Raw genomic sequence first — 14526 nt, 5'->3', positions numbered from 1 at the left:
TTTTTTCTGAACTAATCTGCATTATTTTAATTTCCAAATATGAATAATGGGAATGCCAGCAAGGCTTGATAAACAGTTTTTGCCAGCACTGATAAAAATGAGCATTTTTTCATACATGCACTTCAACTAACCTGACATTTCTTGTGAATGTGGTGGGAGAAGAATTTTGCTTTACTACAGTATATACCTTTAACAACTTTTCTAGCCCTTATCTAAGTTAGACACACATCTCTGCCTTTACCTAAAAATATTTATTTGAAATAGGCATTTATAGACCTTTCTAGCAAGGACTATCTATCAGGCACTCAAAGTCTGGGCTAGCAAGATGAAAAAAATTAATAATGTTGGTGATATGCTGATGATTCATAAATTTAAATAGAAAAGTAAATAGAAAATTGTTTAGCAAATCAGAGTGAAACATTTCCTTCCTTTCTAGCAAAATACCTCTGAGCTGCATGCATCAATACCAGGTTATTTAGGGAATAAGTCGTCCTGCACGTAGCTGATTTTCCTTGATTATTTTCATGTTTACCATGTTTACCAGTTGCACATTTGTAAGGTGCTTCAGAAGCTTTTGTTATTCAAGTATTTTTCAGTGCATTTGTTGTTGTTAAGCATACAAATAATCTAGACTTAGCAATTGCATACAATTAGATTTATGAAAGGAAAACTACCTTAATGTATTTCATAGTTTTACTCTAAAATATAGTAACTTGCAACTTATAGTGGCTTTAAAATCAGAGAAAAAGAGCTGCATATGGCATGGCACTACAGGGTAGTGTTTTTCTTATTTACTTTTTGCTGCAGCAGCAGGGATGCTGAGAAAATGTCATTGTCACAGACAAATTAATTCCTAGGATCAATTCAGAGGTACTCCTGGGACTGAGGGGATTTTATAAAAATGTTTCATAAACATTTTAACCAGTGAGTTAAATCTCAAAACATTGGTGAGTTGGTGACATACCTATGGTGAAGATGGACAATCTGAGTTATAACTGGATTGGTCTCCCTGGAAAAATCTCCTTAATAAATGTACTTGTGCACCTAAGAGATCAAAGATGAGGTTAAGGACAGTTCTCAGCTCTTGACCTCGTGTGTAATCCTTGCACATTCTGCCTCTGGACATGTGGGCCCTGACCCATGAAGTAGTTTATGACAATACAGTGTGAAAGTTGCATCATTTTGGGAGAGCTCCAAGTGTGCTACAGTTCAGCACTTACTGTTCAGAGCTTCACCAGATCAGAGACACAGTGGTTGTATGGTGTATTTGATAAGGTCCTGGAGATTTTAAATGCTTGTGTTGAAATTGTGCTATAAAATAATTGGAAATTGCGTAATTTACTTTTTTCCCAGTGAATATTTAAAGAAAGTCAAAAGCGATGTTACCAAGTTTTAATGAGTGCATGTGGTGAGAATTTTATTATCATAAAAGCTGTAGGGTTTATCAGCTGATATGGGGCTGGAGTTTTTCATTAGCCAAGGGCCTTTCAGGGTTTCATGGGATATAGCTGGAAAACATTCCAAACAAATGAATATTCTATTTTAAAGGAATAATGAGACATTGAGGGTTTTATAGACTTCAAAGTTTGCTAAACCAATATCTCTAATTAGATGGAGAAACTCTCTATAGAGGCTTTGCATCAACGGCAGTACACACAGCAAATGTTTTAAGCATTTACATATCAAACACTGCTGGCAGCATTTTGGCAGCAGTCCAGAGCTGTAGATAGTTTTAATCACATTTGTTCATTAATCCTTAGTGGAATTCTCTTATATGGTCTCTTTAGGATTTTCATTTAAGCATGTGCTGCTGCTTCTCAGCAGTGGGCTTATTTATTTATTTTATAAATGCCATCTGAAGCCTTGAATTTATAGAAAATAAGTTGTGGAGTGGCTCAGGAAGCAGACGATGCAGGATATTCTATTTTCTCTCAGCAGATCTCCTTTCTACCCAGGCATTTATGTGCTCTCACTAGGAAGAGGTTTATTCAGCAGGGTAACATCTAAAAAATACTTTCACTCTTTTTTGACTATGTGAGTTCTTTTCTTTTCCAGGGGAAACAGACAATGGTTGAATGGGAAGCAGTAATTGAAAGCACAGCCAAGATGACTGGATTGCTAATGGAATGTCTTGAGCATCACATGGCATTGGCAGTGCTGCAGGGAGAGTGGCTGCATCCCTTGTGATGGGTGATCAGTGCCTGCAGCATCCAGATGCAGAGGGCTGACACTGACATACACAGGTGTGAATTGCCAGCCCGGATGGCAGCGCTGGTGCTGGAGCACAGCTCTGATCTCCCAAGTACTGCAGGGGCTGAGCTGCTAAGGCAATAGTTTTCTTCCATTATCTTGTTCCTCCGTTAAACATGACTTGAAAGACAAAACAAACCATTTAAGACAAGACTGTTGTAAAAGCAGAGGTATTAACTGTCACCCAGAGCCTTCCTCGTGCAGTTGGCCTCTGGAGTCGTATCTGCTGTTCTCATTTTTATGGTTTGTTTTATGAATGGCTGCTGTTACAGGAATCTACTTTGCTGAGAAAGGCCTGCCGTGCTAATCTTTGTTCTGTGATAGATAGCAAAGGCTAAATATAACCTTTCCCTTTCTTTGCATTTTTAGATGGCAGACTTGTTGGGTTTTTTTTTCTTACTTCAGCCTGGTTCAGGCTCTGCTGAGCCTCCCCTTGCACCAAATTGCCTTTGGAGAGGCTGGAGCACTTGGGAGCACCAGTAAGAGGGTCAGGCTGCCTATCTAGGGTTTGAAAGCTGAACCCTGCAAACTTTTCCCCTTCTTCTTCTCATGCTTCATTTGCCTGCTTGATCATTATGTATAAATGTTCCAGGAGGAGGTTTTGTAGGTTTTTGCTTTTTCTGTTGGATCATTTGTCTGTTGCATCCTTTTGTAAGGTTATATGCTGTGTCCACGTGTGTGCCCACTGGCCTGGTGGAGGGACCAGAACAGGTCAGGATCCCTTTCTGCAGTGGGAAGATGCCACAAGTGCTGCTGTGCCCCAGCAGAAGCTTTCAGAGTGCACTGGGTGCTGTGCAGGTGTGTGCAGCAATTGGCAGAAAGCCCTTCCCTGTCTCCTGGAATGCTCTCCTTCCTCCCCAGCTCCTCTGTGCCCCGTGGTGCTGCAGGATTGTCAGGCAGCTGCAGAGCCTGGGGAGCCAGGCTGAGCACAGGCACTCCCTGTGTAAGAGGGAGAGGGATAGCCCCGGGCTAGGAATGGCCAGGGAAGGAACTCTGCTGAAGGAACTCTCCTGCCTCAGGGGCTTGGTGGTGGTGGCATGCCCTAATGCTCTGCAATGCTGGGATAATGAATTAATAACTTACTGAAATCAGTGAGCTTAAGTATCATTGTAAGAATTTATTGAAAAGAAGGTAGCAGAATTTAAGGCATTCAGTTATTTCACTTTCAGGCTCTTGTGTGCACATCTGCATGTTTAATCATGTTTAGCCATATTAGTTAATATCATGCTTAACTCTGAATAGGTGAGTTTGCCCCATAATTCCAGGTTTTGTCTCTGCAGTCTTTTCCTTTTCTACAAGCGACCTTGTAGAAAGATTTTCTTGGCAAAGAGCTGCTGGGGTTGCTGTAGGTCTGGGTTCTGCAGGGCTGTGCCTTCACACTGTCACAGGAGTCCTGGGAAAGGAAACTGTGGCCATGAGTCAGGCGGTCACAGCTGGAAATACCAAGGTTTTGGGCACTGGGAGAACTTGTAAGTTTTGATTTTTCTGACGGTATGTTTGCCTTCATCATCTCTGCTTCAGAGGCCCTTCATTGCTGCTTCAAACCACATTATCCTCCTTGCCCTATTCTCCCAAACACTTTTGCCTTCGTGTTTCTTTTTTTGCCTGTTCAGCTGCTTTCGTAATCCTTGCCTACCTCTCCAGCACCCCACACCAGGCAGAATTACTGCTGTGTTTGCTGCCCCCACTGCTCACCATGGCCAGGGCTAATCCCCTCCCTGCACTAACCCCTCCTGTGAAGCAGCCAGCAGGCTTGTCATTAGATAGCCCTAAGTTAATCAAGATGAATAATTAATAAATTCAGAGCAGATCTCATTCCTTCATGTCATTCCTACACAGAATCAAAACATCTTATTTCCATACCTGTGTGCTGCCAAAAGCTTTTGAACTTTTCATCTAACTTAGCCAAATTGTTATTAACTTGTATAGGTTTCGACATATTAATAATCCCATTGAAGTGGCTGCTATTCCCTCCATCCTTCAAGTTGCCCATGTGTTAAAGTACCTTGCTGAATCAGAACATTTTTATTAGCCATCACTATCTCCCCAAAGTAACAATTTCTTGTTTTCCTGTTTTCATATTCTCCAAAGGCTTTCCTAATGTGTTTTCACAGATGCAGACTGAGGGCATCTCTGCTCTTTGCCTGGATTAGTCACTAGGGTTGGAGAGTTTGCTTAAGGCCAGCAAAGCAGCACTGCCTCTTGCTGTCTGCAGTGTCTGGCCGTGGCTGTGTGCAGGACTCACTCCCTGCACAGACCTCCAGCATGTTCAGACAATGCAAACACGGTCAGTGTTCCCCCTCCAGTTTTTCATTTCAGTCCCCAGTGTGCAGGCCATATGCTGAAATTATTGCCACGCTCAGCATGTGCTTACTGAGTGCCTGCTTTGCCTGCTCACACCTTGGGACACCTCAGTCCCAGCCAGGGGCTGCTCGTGAGGAAACACTGGTAGCAGACTTTGCTTTGCTTTGGCAATATCTTCTGAATTTCCTTCTGGATATAGAGCTCACCTTTTCCTCTCCCTTAGACCTGTAACTCTAATCTTGACCTAACCCCAAGCAGAGTCCCAGCCCAGGGGCTCAGCCACATCCCCAGCTGAGCAGTGCCATGGGTTGAGTCCCTTTTGCAGCCCCTGGAGCCCCAGTGCCTGCCCAGCTGAGTGCTGCCATCCTTGAGCCCAGCCCATGGGGGCTTGGCTGAGCCTTGCTGAGTGGCATCTCAGCAGGTGGGCACAGTGAGCCACCCCTGTCCACCCCTGCTGCAGGAGGGGAGCTGTGGGACCCTACTGAGTTACCTCAGCAAGGGTCTGGGGGAGATGGGCACCCCCGTGCCCTTGTTGAGCACCAAATCTGCATCAGTGAACTCAGCCAGGCCTTGTTCCCATCACTCTTCACTTGTCGTGTTCTCATGGCAGCCCTCCCCCACACACAAGCTTTCTCCACTCTTGGTGTTCACTGGAGGATTAGGTTTGCATTTCTCCCTGTGTGCTGCACACCTGAAAATGCCCATTTTCTCTCAGTCTCTCTACACTCACACCATCCTCCTCCCTGCTAATGACACAGGTAGCCAGCTGGCTAATCCTTCTCCCTGGTGCCTTGCCCTCCAAGCGAGTTTAATAGCAAAAGGAAATAGAAGCAGGAGCTGTGTGGATGCATCCATCAGGTCCAGCCTCAGGCACCAACTGCAGAAGGACTTTTTCCTCAATCTGTATTCATGCTGTGTTACACACTGAGGAAACTGATAGCAATGTGATATGTAATATTAGTGTATTTTTAATCAGTAGCATGAACTGCCCTCCCTCTCCTCATGACTTTATTTCCTTCTTAGGAAGCCTATGTTGCACTTGTTACTTTCTGTTTTACCGTGACAGTTAATAAAAGATTTTGTGCCAAATTTATGCTCAGTGAATGATCTCTGAAATTTGTGGAGCTACAGCAGAATTTAATTTGGCAGTGTGGAGTTGCTGTTGCTCCCAGTGATGTCTTCAGCTGAAAATCTCAGCTTTTGATTGCCTTAGAGAAAAAGCAGGCCCCTGTCTCCAGTCTTTGTCCAAAGGAGTGCTAGAGGCATTGGAAATAGCTGGTGCCAGAGGCACTGCCGTGGCAGAGGCTCTGCTGCTGCTGTATTGAAGAATTGTGGCAGCAATCTGTGCCAGAGGCATTTAGGAAATCTACCCCTGAAGGTAAAGTTTTCTGAAAGGTGAGGAGGATTTTAACAAATGCATTAACATCTATGGAGTGTTCAATACCTTTGATTTTCTTCTTAATGTCTTCTGGTGGAATAAGTCAGAGGTGATGTGCAGCATCCTCATGATGTTGGGGCCAGAAGGAGCACTTTGAATGAAAGCTTAATAAAAATTCAGTGTGCTGCCATGCTGAGCATAGAATTGGTTGACTGCATAAATCTAAATGTCAATTAACTAGAAAGTTTTACCAAATGGAACTATGATGCTTTAGTTCCATGTTATCAACACATGAAAAGAAGCATATTAATTGAGAAGGAGTAAAACTCTGTATGAGTTCTTTAAAACAAAAAATTAAAAATATTCAAAGTTGGACCAAGATACCACCAATATTTTCAAGAAGAGGGAAAATGTCAGTTATTGATTACTTTGAGAGTTAATATACTTTGGATATTTATAAGAATTACCTAAAAACTGAGAAGCAATGATAGCAGCCCCAAGTCCTGATACACTTGGTAGAGTATTGCTGAATAGCAAAATACAGGTGGGTGAGCAATCTAGAAGGGATGATGTTTTATTGAGTGGTGTGGATTGTTACTTTGGTTGATTTGATTTTTATCCTGTAAGGAAATTAAAGCTCAAGCACTTCCAAACTTGATTATATTTCTAAAGATCATCTTTGCAAGCCAGCTTTTGCCTAGAAACTCACCCGAAGATGTCAGCCATTGAAACCATTTCATGTGGAAGCATTGCTAAGTAAATTCACTAAATGCCTATTCATCCCAGTAAGATGGAGAGTCACTGGAGCAGCAAATGTGAAAATCTGCACAGCTTACTATACAGAAAGCAGTTTCTGAGTTTGCCAAATTGAGATGCAGAGTCTGACCCTGGGAGGTGTTGCAGTCACATGAGGGAGTAAAGGAGGAGGCTCTCAGGGGCCTGTCTGTCAGGATGGTTGATTGACAGATATTCATTTAGTCTAGATAAAATTAATGACATTATGGAAATAGTTTACTTGGCTGATAATATTTCTAGGTTGTTGCAGCCTGACCCCAGAAGTTAAACACATTTTGTACATTTTGGTTTTCTGTGTCTTATAATAATGAAATGTTTTCAAAATGCAGTACTACTGACAGCTCTTTTATCTTGAGTCTTTCTGCCACCAACTTCATTACAGACCATTGCTTAAATGGTATTGTATCCATAAGGTTGTGGGTTTGAATGCAATTCAGGAGATTAAGATCTTTTTAATGTGATTTATTCAGTTTTCCTAAATATGCTGACCTAGATAAATAGAGAACATATTTGCTCCATTGTTAAAGAAATAACAGACCACAAAAGCTGTCAAGTGTAAATACATTCTTGGACATATCAGCTGAAATTTTGAAAATGCTGGTGTCAGATTGCCTGTCATACTAATTGGAATTAACCTTCTAAATTCTTTTGTTCCTGTTGATTATACTGCGTTTTTGACATCAAAATTCTCTTGCATTATGCATTCCAGCCTTGGCCTGTTCTCTATTACACAATGAAAACAAATAAAATGCCAATAGATACTGAACCAAATTCCCTAGGAAATATCTAGCAAAGCATGTAAAATGGAACTATCAGTGCAGTCATCTTGCAGCTGGATTTTCATACTTTGAAAGTGTTGAGTGAGTTACTTCATGCATACTCTCTTATGGTGCTTAAAATACCTGTCAAGGGTTGATAAGAAATTTGTTAAGGTGTAATAAAGCTGTGCTTCCTTCCAAGTATGCTTTCCTGAGCAGAGGGGGTCATTGAAGGTTAGCAGCAGGATGGAAGTTTGTTTTTGGAACCACCTCCTTCAGACTCTGAGAATGGTCTCCAAATGAGAAGAATAAATATATGAATTGCTTTAGACACAGTGGTTTTCCCAGTGTAATTCGTGCACCTTTTGTTCTTTCTCTCACAGGACAAACGATCAGCTCGTGGCATTCCTGTCCAGATACCGCGACATGAACTTCTTGAAATCACACGGGAGGGACAATGCAAGGTGAGCTGCCCCTTTCCTCACCTTATTTTAACCAAAGCTCTGAGAATTATTGTATGGTGATGGTTTTCCAGCATCACCTGATTGAAGAAATCCCTAGTCCAGGAAAGAGAAGTGAATGAGGAGGAAACCCTTTTCTGAGGATAATTGTTTTGGCCCACAGTGACTCCTTCCCAGACTCAGAGATGCTTTTGTGGGGAGAGAGGCACTGAGCAGACTGATGTTGCATCCCCCTGTGGACTCGGCACAGATGGATGTTTTGTGAGTAAGTGGCCATTGCCCCACTCACCAGGTGGCCCCAGGGACAGTGGTGAGCAAAACCTGGGTTATCTGAGCTCTGCAGCACAGCCTGGCATGGGCAGAGCCCCGGGTGTGGGAACCTGTAGCAGCCTGCAATGCCAGTAAGAGTGAGCATGGTGGCTGGAGCTTATCACAGTCTATTAAAGTATGGAGGTCCTTGGAGCTCCATCTTCTTCACCCTGCACAGGTCTCAGGGAGAAGAGAATGTGCTGTGTTTCCCACCACTCATCAGTAATTCTGAAAATTGCTGTTGTGATTTCAGGGAGCTGCAGTGACCAAACACCATCTCCCAAAGGCTTTAACAACCTCTGCAGATGAAAGAAGTTTCCCATCTGATTGCAGTGGTCCTGTTTTCATATTTATTCATAGTTTTGCATTCCTCTTTTTTTCTGGTTTTGTACCATAACAGCAGTCCTGCTGCACTTCCAGCAACTCCATCTGCTGAGTCCCAGTGGCTTTGTATCTGAAAATATTGTTTTATTCTGCTTGGGTCACCAGGTCTTCCCTTGATTCTGTAAAATGTCAAGTGTACCCAGAGAATGTGACACACTGAGTCGTGTGTTCAGCACAGCACGCAGGCAGAATTACTCACAAGTCTCTCTCTCTCTCCTCTCTCTCTTACTCTTGTCACCAGATTTATCAATTCTGTCATGTTCCTGTTTAAATTAAGTCCTCACGAGCATTCATCTTGTGTGTGCACAAATTCTATAGCAGGTAGTAAAAAATAATCCTGTGAGGAGTAATATTTAAAGCCAAGTCAACAGTTTTCACAGGAGAGTCCCTGGTTTGGGAAATGCAGAGTGTCAGAGTGATTGGCAGACTCAGCTCTAGCTGCAATAGTGATCGACAGCAGAGTTAGTGTTGGAAAAGAGAGAGAAAGAGCCAGGGAAAAGCAGTCAGTCTCTTGCCTCCTTGCTCCTCTGGTGCTCCTGAAACTTCTCAAATTCCCTGAGCTGGCTAAGGAAAATAACTAATGGATTATGGCACATCAACATCAGGCTGGTTCAAAACGCCAACTTCAGCTGAATCAGAACAATTTAGATCAATTAAACGCACTAAGCTGATATTAATATAATAACGAGCTAATGTGCCACTTGTCCTTCCATCACAGGAATAGCAAACTCATTTAGTAGTTCAATGGTTCTCTTTGTATAAACAACTAAATACCTTTTATCTTATTTCAACATGTCACCATGTTTTGTTTTGTTTTTTTCCTGGATTCCCACCATAAATTCCCTGTGCATCAGGGAACATGATTTGGGACATGAGTGGAGATTTGCCATCCCTGTCTGCCATGGTTTTCTAATCCCCGAGTCCCGTAAGTGCTCCCACTGCTGACCCTGGTTGAATGGATCCATTCACATTATCCCTTGGCATGGCCCCAAATTTTCTATCAGGGAGGTAGAGTGGCTTCCCTCCTCCTGCAGCCCAGGCAGCTGTAGACACACCAAGCCAGCAGCTGCAAACGCCTCTGATAATGCTGGTGCTGGGTAAAAATTAATTCCATTGTTTCCAAAAGCTCATCAGAAAGTAGTTATCCCCTGTTTGTATTGTGGGTGAATTTCCAGCTCTACGGCCACCTGTTCAGAGAGAAATAGCTAAAAAAGTGAAGATTTCTAGCCTGATATTTCATGTTTAGTATTTGAGTGACTCAGTCTTGACTAAACTGGTCAGTGTACTCTCTGCTCTCCCCATATGACACACAATTCCCACCCCACTTTCACTGAGTCCCCAGGTGTGTAAGCTGTGCTCACACCAGTGAGGTTTATCCCTGTAGTCAGAGTGGTGAAGTCCTCTGGGCTGAAATACCTCCTACAAGCTCAGGCAGGTGAGCTAAGAGCAAAGGCCACCTAGGCTGTCACCCTGTGTCCATGTCCTACAGCCAGTGTCCCCAGGGAGCAGAAGGGTGTGTAGTGGTGCTGCTTCACAATATTCTCCCAACCTCTTGTGGCCTTTGCCTGGGGAATTTCCACAGCTAAACTCAGTGACTTGCTCATTGTAAGAGTAAGGAATGGGGGTTTTGTCCATTATTTTTTCCAGTTTTTAAATTTTGCTCTTTGCTTTGTCCTGTCACAGCCCAGGGGAAAAGAAATACCCCATGAAGAGAATGGTATGGCCAAGAGCTTAGTAAGGTCTGGAAGAGAAGCAACAGCCTCCAGGATTGGCAGCAAAAGAAAAAAAACAAGAAAAGGACAGTTTTTAGAACACAGGCCAGTGTCCATGTTATTGGGCAATAGAAGGAGACTCCCTTTGGATATCGTATCTCAAAACACACTGGAACAGAATTTTTTGTTTAAAAGAACTAATTGAAGCCATAATAAGGGAGAGGACACTGGGCTATACTGGCTGCTGCTCCATGTACAATAATGATTTAGCTGGTCCAAGGTGTTTTTCTCAAAACATGTGAACTAATAATACAGAGCACAGCACCTAAACGTAATTGAAAACAATGTATAACCCTTGCTGATACTTTTAATTTTAATTTGTGGATGAATAATGGCACCTAATCAATGCGCTTTTCAGCTGTAAGTCTGCCTTGTAAACAACTGAAAACTCTTAATTTTAAGTCATCATAGTCTTTGGATCATATAACAGAGAAAGATTAGAAGTGCCATCTTAAACCTGAAATGCTTGTACAGCTCAATTACAGTGTACTTTGTATTCAAGCCATGTTCACAATCAGTACATGTTTTACTGCCAAATAAGGAGTGAAAACAGGTTTCCTTTTAGAGTTAAGTTTTCTTTTAGTTATGCCAAAGTCATGAAAAAGTGCATTGCTCTGATTTTCCTTTAGTGGTTTCAGCAAAGAGAAGGGATATGAAAATGGCTCCTTCACTCAGGAGAAGCATTATTTCCTGACAGAGGTGGATGTATGAAATGAAATTGCACACAGTGGCTGGAGTTGTTACATAGTGCTTAGTGGGCAACATATTTCTTCCTCCTTTCAGTGTCTTAGCCAATTAAAAGCAAGTGAATACCCTGGTAGTTGTATAAGCTATTGCAGTTTGAAATACGCAGAAGATTTTTTCTTTTTTTGGCAGGAGCAGCACCTGTCAGATGTATTATAAAATATAAAGACAGTCAAATGTTGCATCATCAATGTCAGGCAGGAAAAGGGGGGGTTTGTATAGAAACCTCTCCACAGCAGTCATTTGGGATCAGTGTAAACATGCTGAGGAGGCTGGATGCTGTTAGATCTTCGAGGAATCTTGAGCTCATAGGCAAAATACAAACAGCTAAAGAAAGGGCCCTTAAAATTTTGATATGTGTCCATATTCCTTTCTTGTAGTGATTTTTTTTCTCCTCATTACTGCTGTTCTTTGCAGTTGTGTTGTTCCCTTTGTGATTTCTGGGTTATGGATAATTTTAGAGGTGTTGGTGAACTGTACCAAGGAGCATCACAATCCCATCCCAGTTCTCAGAGCCTGGAGAAACCTTGGCTACCGAAGGACTGGAGCACATTCCCAAAATCTCCACAGCTGGCACACATCCGTTTCACCTCCATTGCAGACATGCATTTTCTCCTCAGTGGCACATGCAGTTTGATGGTGTGCTGTACATGGGGTTGATGGGGGTTTGGTGGCCAGTTATGAAAATGGATCACACAGTAAACTGTTGTGTGTTGCACTGATGAATTGCCCAGTAAGTACCCAAATACTAAAGGAAGAAATGGATTCATTGTCGCTGCTGTTGGACCATGCTGTTGCTGATGTTCTAACAGCACTTACGCTGCTACTAATGTAACATATTTGTTCCTTTGGCACAAATTACCCTCAGCCTCATAGTTTTTTTGCTAAATTTTTTAGAACACTTGAGTATTCTGGAGCACATGGACTAAGATCTATTTTTTGCTTGGAAGTAGTTCAGCCTAACAGTTGCATGAGAAGTGTAGTGACTGAAATAGAAACATGCATCTTCTCTGCAAAGAGACTGCACTTTAAAAATTTAGACATTACAGCTAACTTTCAAATGTTCTTAGTGCTTTATGCTAAGCATTAGGGGAGCCATAAAGCCTTTATGGCTTCAGCTTGACAATTCGCCTCCTTGTAGGGCTTTTATTTCTGCTCAGTTTTGGAAAACAGAGCTCTAAGCTGTCAATGCAAAGAGAAACAAAACCAGCCATATTGACATGGGACTAAGCAGGATGTTCTTTGTTCTTAGAGTGTACAGGCAAGATCATCTAGTTCAGGAAGGTGCTTTAAGTGGGAAGGTTTGAAGTAGCCATCCTTTATGGGGCAAGGACAGAATTAGGAAGGAGGTGAAAATTGACACACTGGTAAAATAATCAGGACTCATTGCTATCTAAGAACGTTGAGCAGCACATTTCATTTGCAGCCATGTGAACAGCCCTGTCATCTGAGGTCCTGAGACATTTTATGAAATGCTTATGACAGGAAACATCATTTTAAGCTTCATCGATGATGTTGGCCCTGGTGTAACCACAGGTCAGTGGCCTGATTTGATAGCTTGAAAACCTTTATAGAAGGGACTCACACTTGCCTTCAGTCATTAGAAGGGAAGTGAGGAGACAAGAAACCTTCTAGAGAAGACATTTCTGGAGACAAACAGATGGCAAAACGTCAGGTTTCATATCATTGAGTCTGTGGTGAGTTCATGCTACATCTCTGCATACTATCCTTTGCAGTTCTTCTTATTTAATATAAAAAGAAACAGAATCACTTGAGTTCTGGTCTCCCTGATGGTGAGAAGAAGCCGTTTCATTTTTGACCTTTTAAGAGCATGTTTCAGTATTGCTTAAAAGATACTGTGTAAGTGAAGAGTAGGGGAAAGAAACCCACAGGAAAGTCTTTGAAAGTCTCTCTTGAGCTTTATGATTACAAGGAAATGCATGGAATTGTTAGTAGAGCAAGGCAATTCCTAGTGGAGTCATTACTGCAAAAAATAGACTTTGCAAGTTTCCTTCAACTAAGGAATTTTAGAGTTTTTTTTTCATTTTGCTCCCTGACCTGCAGCATTAAAATATTGAGAAACATGGAGGCTTTTTAAGACTTTCTCTGAAAAATAAACATCTCCTTTGAAAGAGAGAAAGTGGAAAGAAAAGTTTTTCAAAACCAGTGAAAGTTAATGTCTAGGAAGAAGTGGAGAAGAAGAAAGAATAATGAGAAATTTCTTCTAAATAAAATGCAAACATGTGCTAGGACTAAGGCATTAAACGGGTATTATGAGAAGATTGCATATGAAAGAAGCAGAAACAAATTATATAGCACATGAGGTACCTATTGTAAGCTTGAAAAGTCTCATCATGTCCATATAGAGACGGAATAATGACCAGATAAAATGTGTGTATTCATCAGCTTTCAACAGCATCTCACGTGGAATACTCTTAAGTGCCATGGCTGTTTGGCTTCCATAAAAATACCATTGATTGAGAAGGGACACATTGAACATAATATTTCAAGGTGAATTTATATCTTGAAAGAGATATTCAAATTACTGTACCATTTTTGCTGCACTGTAAATGATCTAACCTTTCTGTTGCCCAGTGTGTGTGGCAGCAGTAGTCTGCCCCAGGTTTGATTGCACACTGAACATAGAAGTTTTTAACAGACTTTGAAAACAACTGTGGTAAACATGGATTTCAAAAAATCCTTCCAGCTGAGCTGCTTGTTCCCATGACTGGCAGTTCAGCTCCTGCCACAGGAACTCCAGGAACAAACTCCACAAACTGCATCTCTCAGCTCTGTCTTACTTTTGGTGGCTGTGTCACCTGGGTTTTCTGCCCTGAAGCCCATCCCTGTCCTCCCAGGGACACTGTGATGTCCTGGTGCAGGGTGTGGCCATCCCTCCCCTGCACAGCCACTGTGGGACATGCAGAGATACAGGTGACAAACACTAATCACATTTAAAAGTAAGATTTCCCTGTGTTCCTTGGTAACTCCTGAGCGTTTAGCATTTTGGTGTTTAGTGGCTAAAACTGCTAAAAGTATTTCAGTTTGTGTGCTTATTTATGGCTTTGGCTTTTGCTCCTGAAATAAGCCAGATCTTCCTAGATCAAATTCAGTCAAGAGAGAAATTATTTCTGATATTGTTGATATTTGTTTCTGCATTGGCATTAAAGCTTTGGGGGATTGTTGAGATACTAATATATTTAAATATTTTTTTCTGAGTAAGGGAATTAACAAAAGATAAGAATTCTGCTCTCATAACATATTTGACCTGATAGCAATTGCTTTTAGGATGCCATAGTTAAAGCACATTGAAAAGCAAGTTACAATTATTCTTTCTCTTTTCTTCCATCATTTCTGTCTGTACTGAGAGT

At 41.8% G+C, this 14526-nt stretch overlaps 1 protein-coding gene across 2 annotated transcripts in view; it reads left to right on the top strand.

Moving 5' to 3' along the window:
* The window catches only part of XYLT1 (xylosyltransferase 1), a 177892-nt gene that overhangs the window by 127107 nt on the left and 36259 nt on the right, over positions 1-14526 (top strand). For both annotated transcript variants that reach the window (XM_088174415.1, XM_014895403.2), the window contains one exon: positions 7869-7949. In XM_088174415.1, coding sequence (XP_088030541.1) covers positions 7869-7949 — 81 coding nt within the window. The remainder of the gene's footprint in view (positions 1-7868; positions 7950-14526) is intronic.

This window comes from Sturnus vulgaris, chromosome 16 (genome assembly GCF_052056855.1).
Source record: "Sturnus vulgaris isolate bStuVul1 chromosome 16, bStuVul1.hap1, whole genome shotgun sequence".
Classification (NCBI taxonomy): domain Eukaryota; kingdom Metazoa; phylum Chordata; class Aves; order Passeriformes; family Sturnidae; genus Sturnus; species Sturnus vulgaris.
Note: the sequence above shows the minus strand (reverse complement) of the source record. Positions and strands in the feature narration are given on the sequence as shown.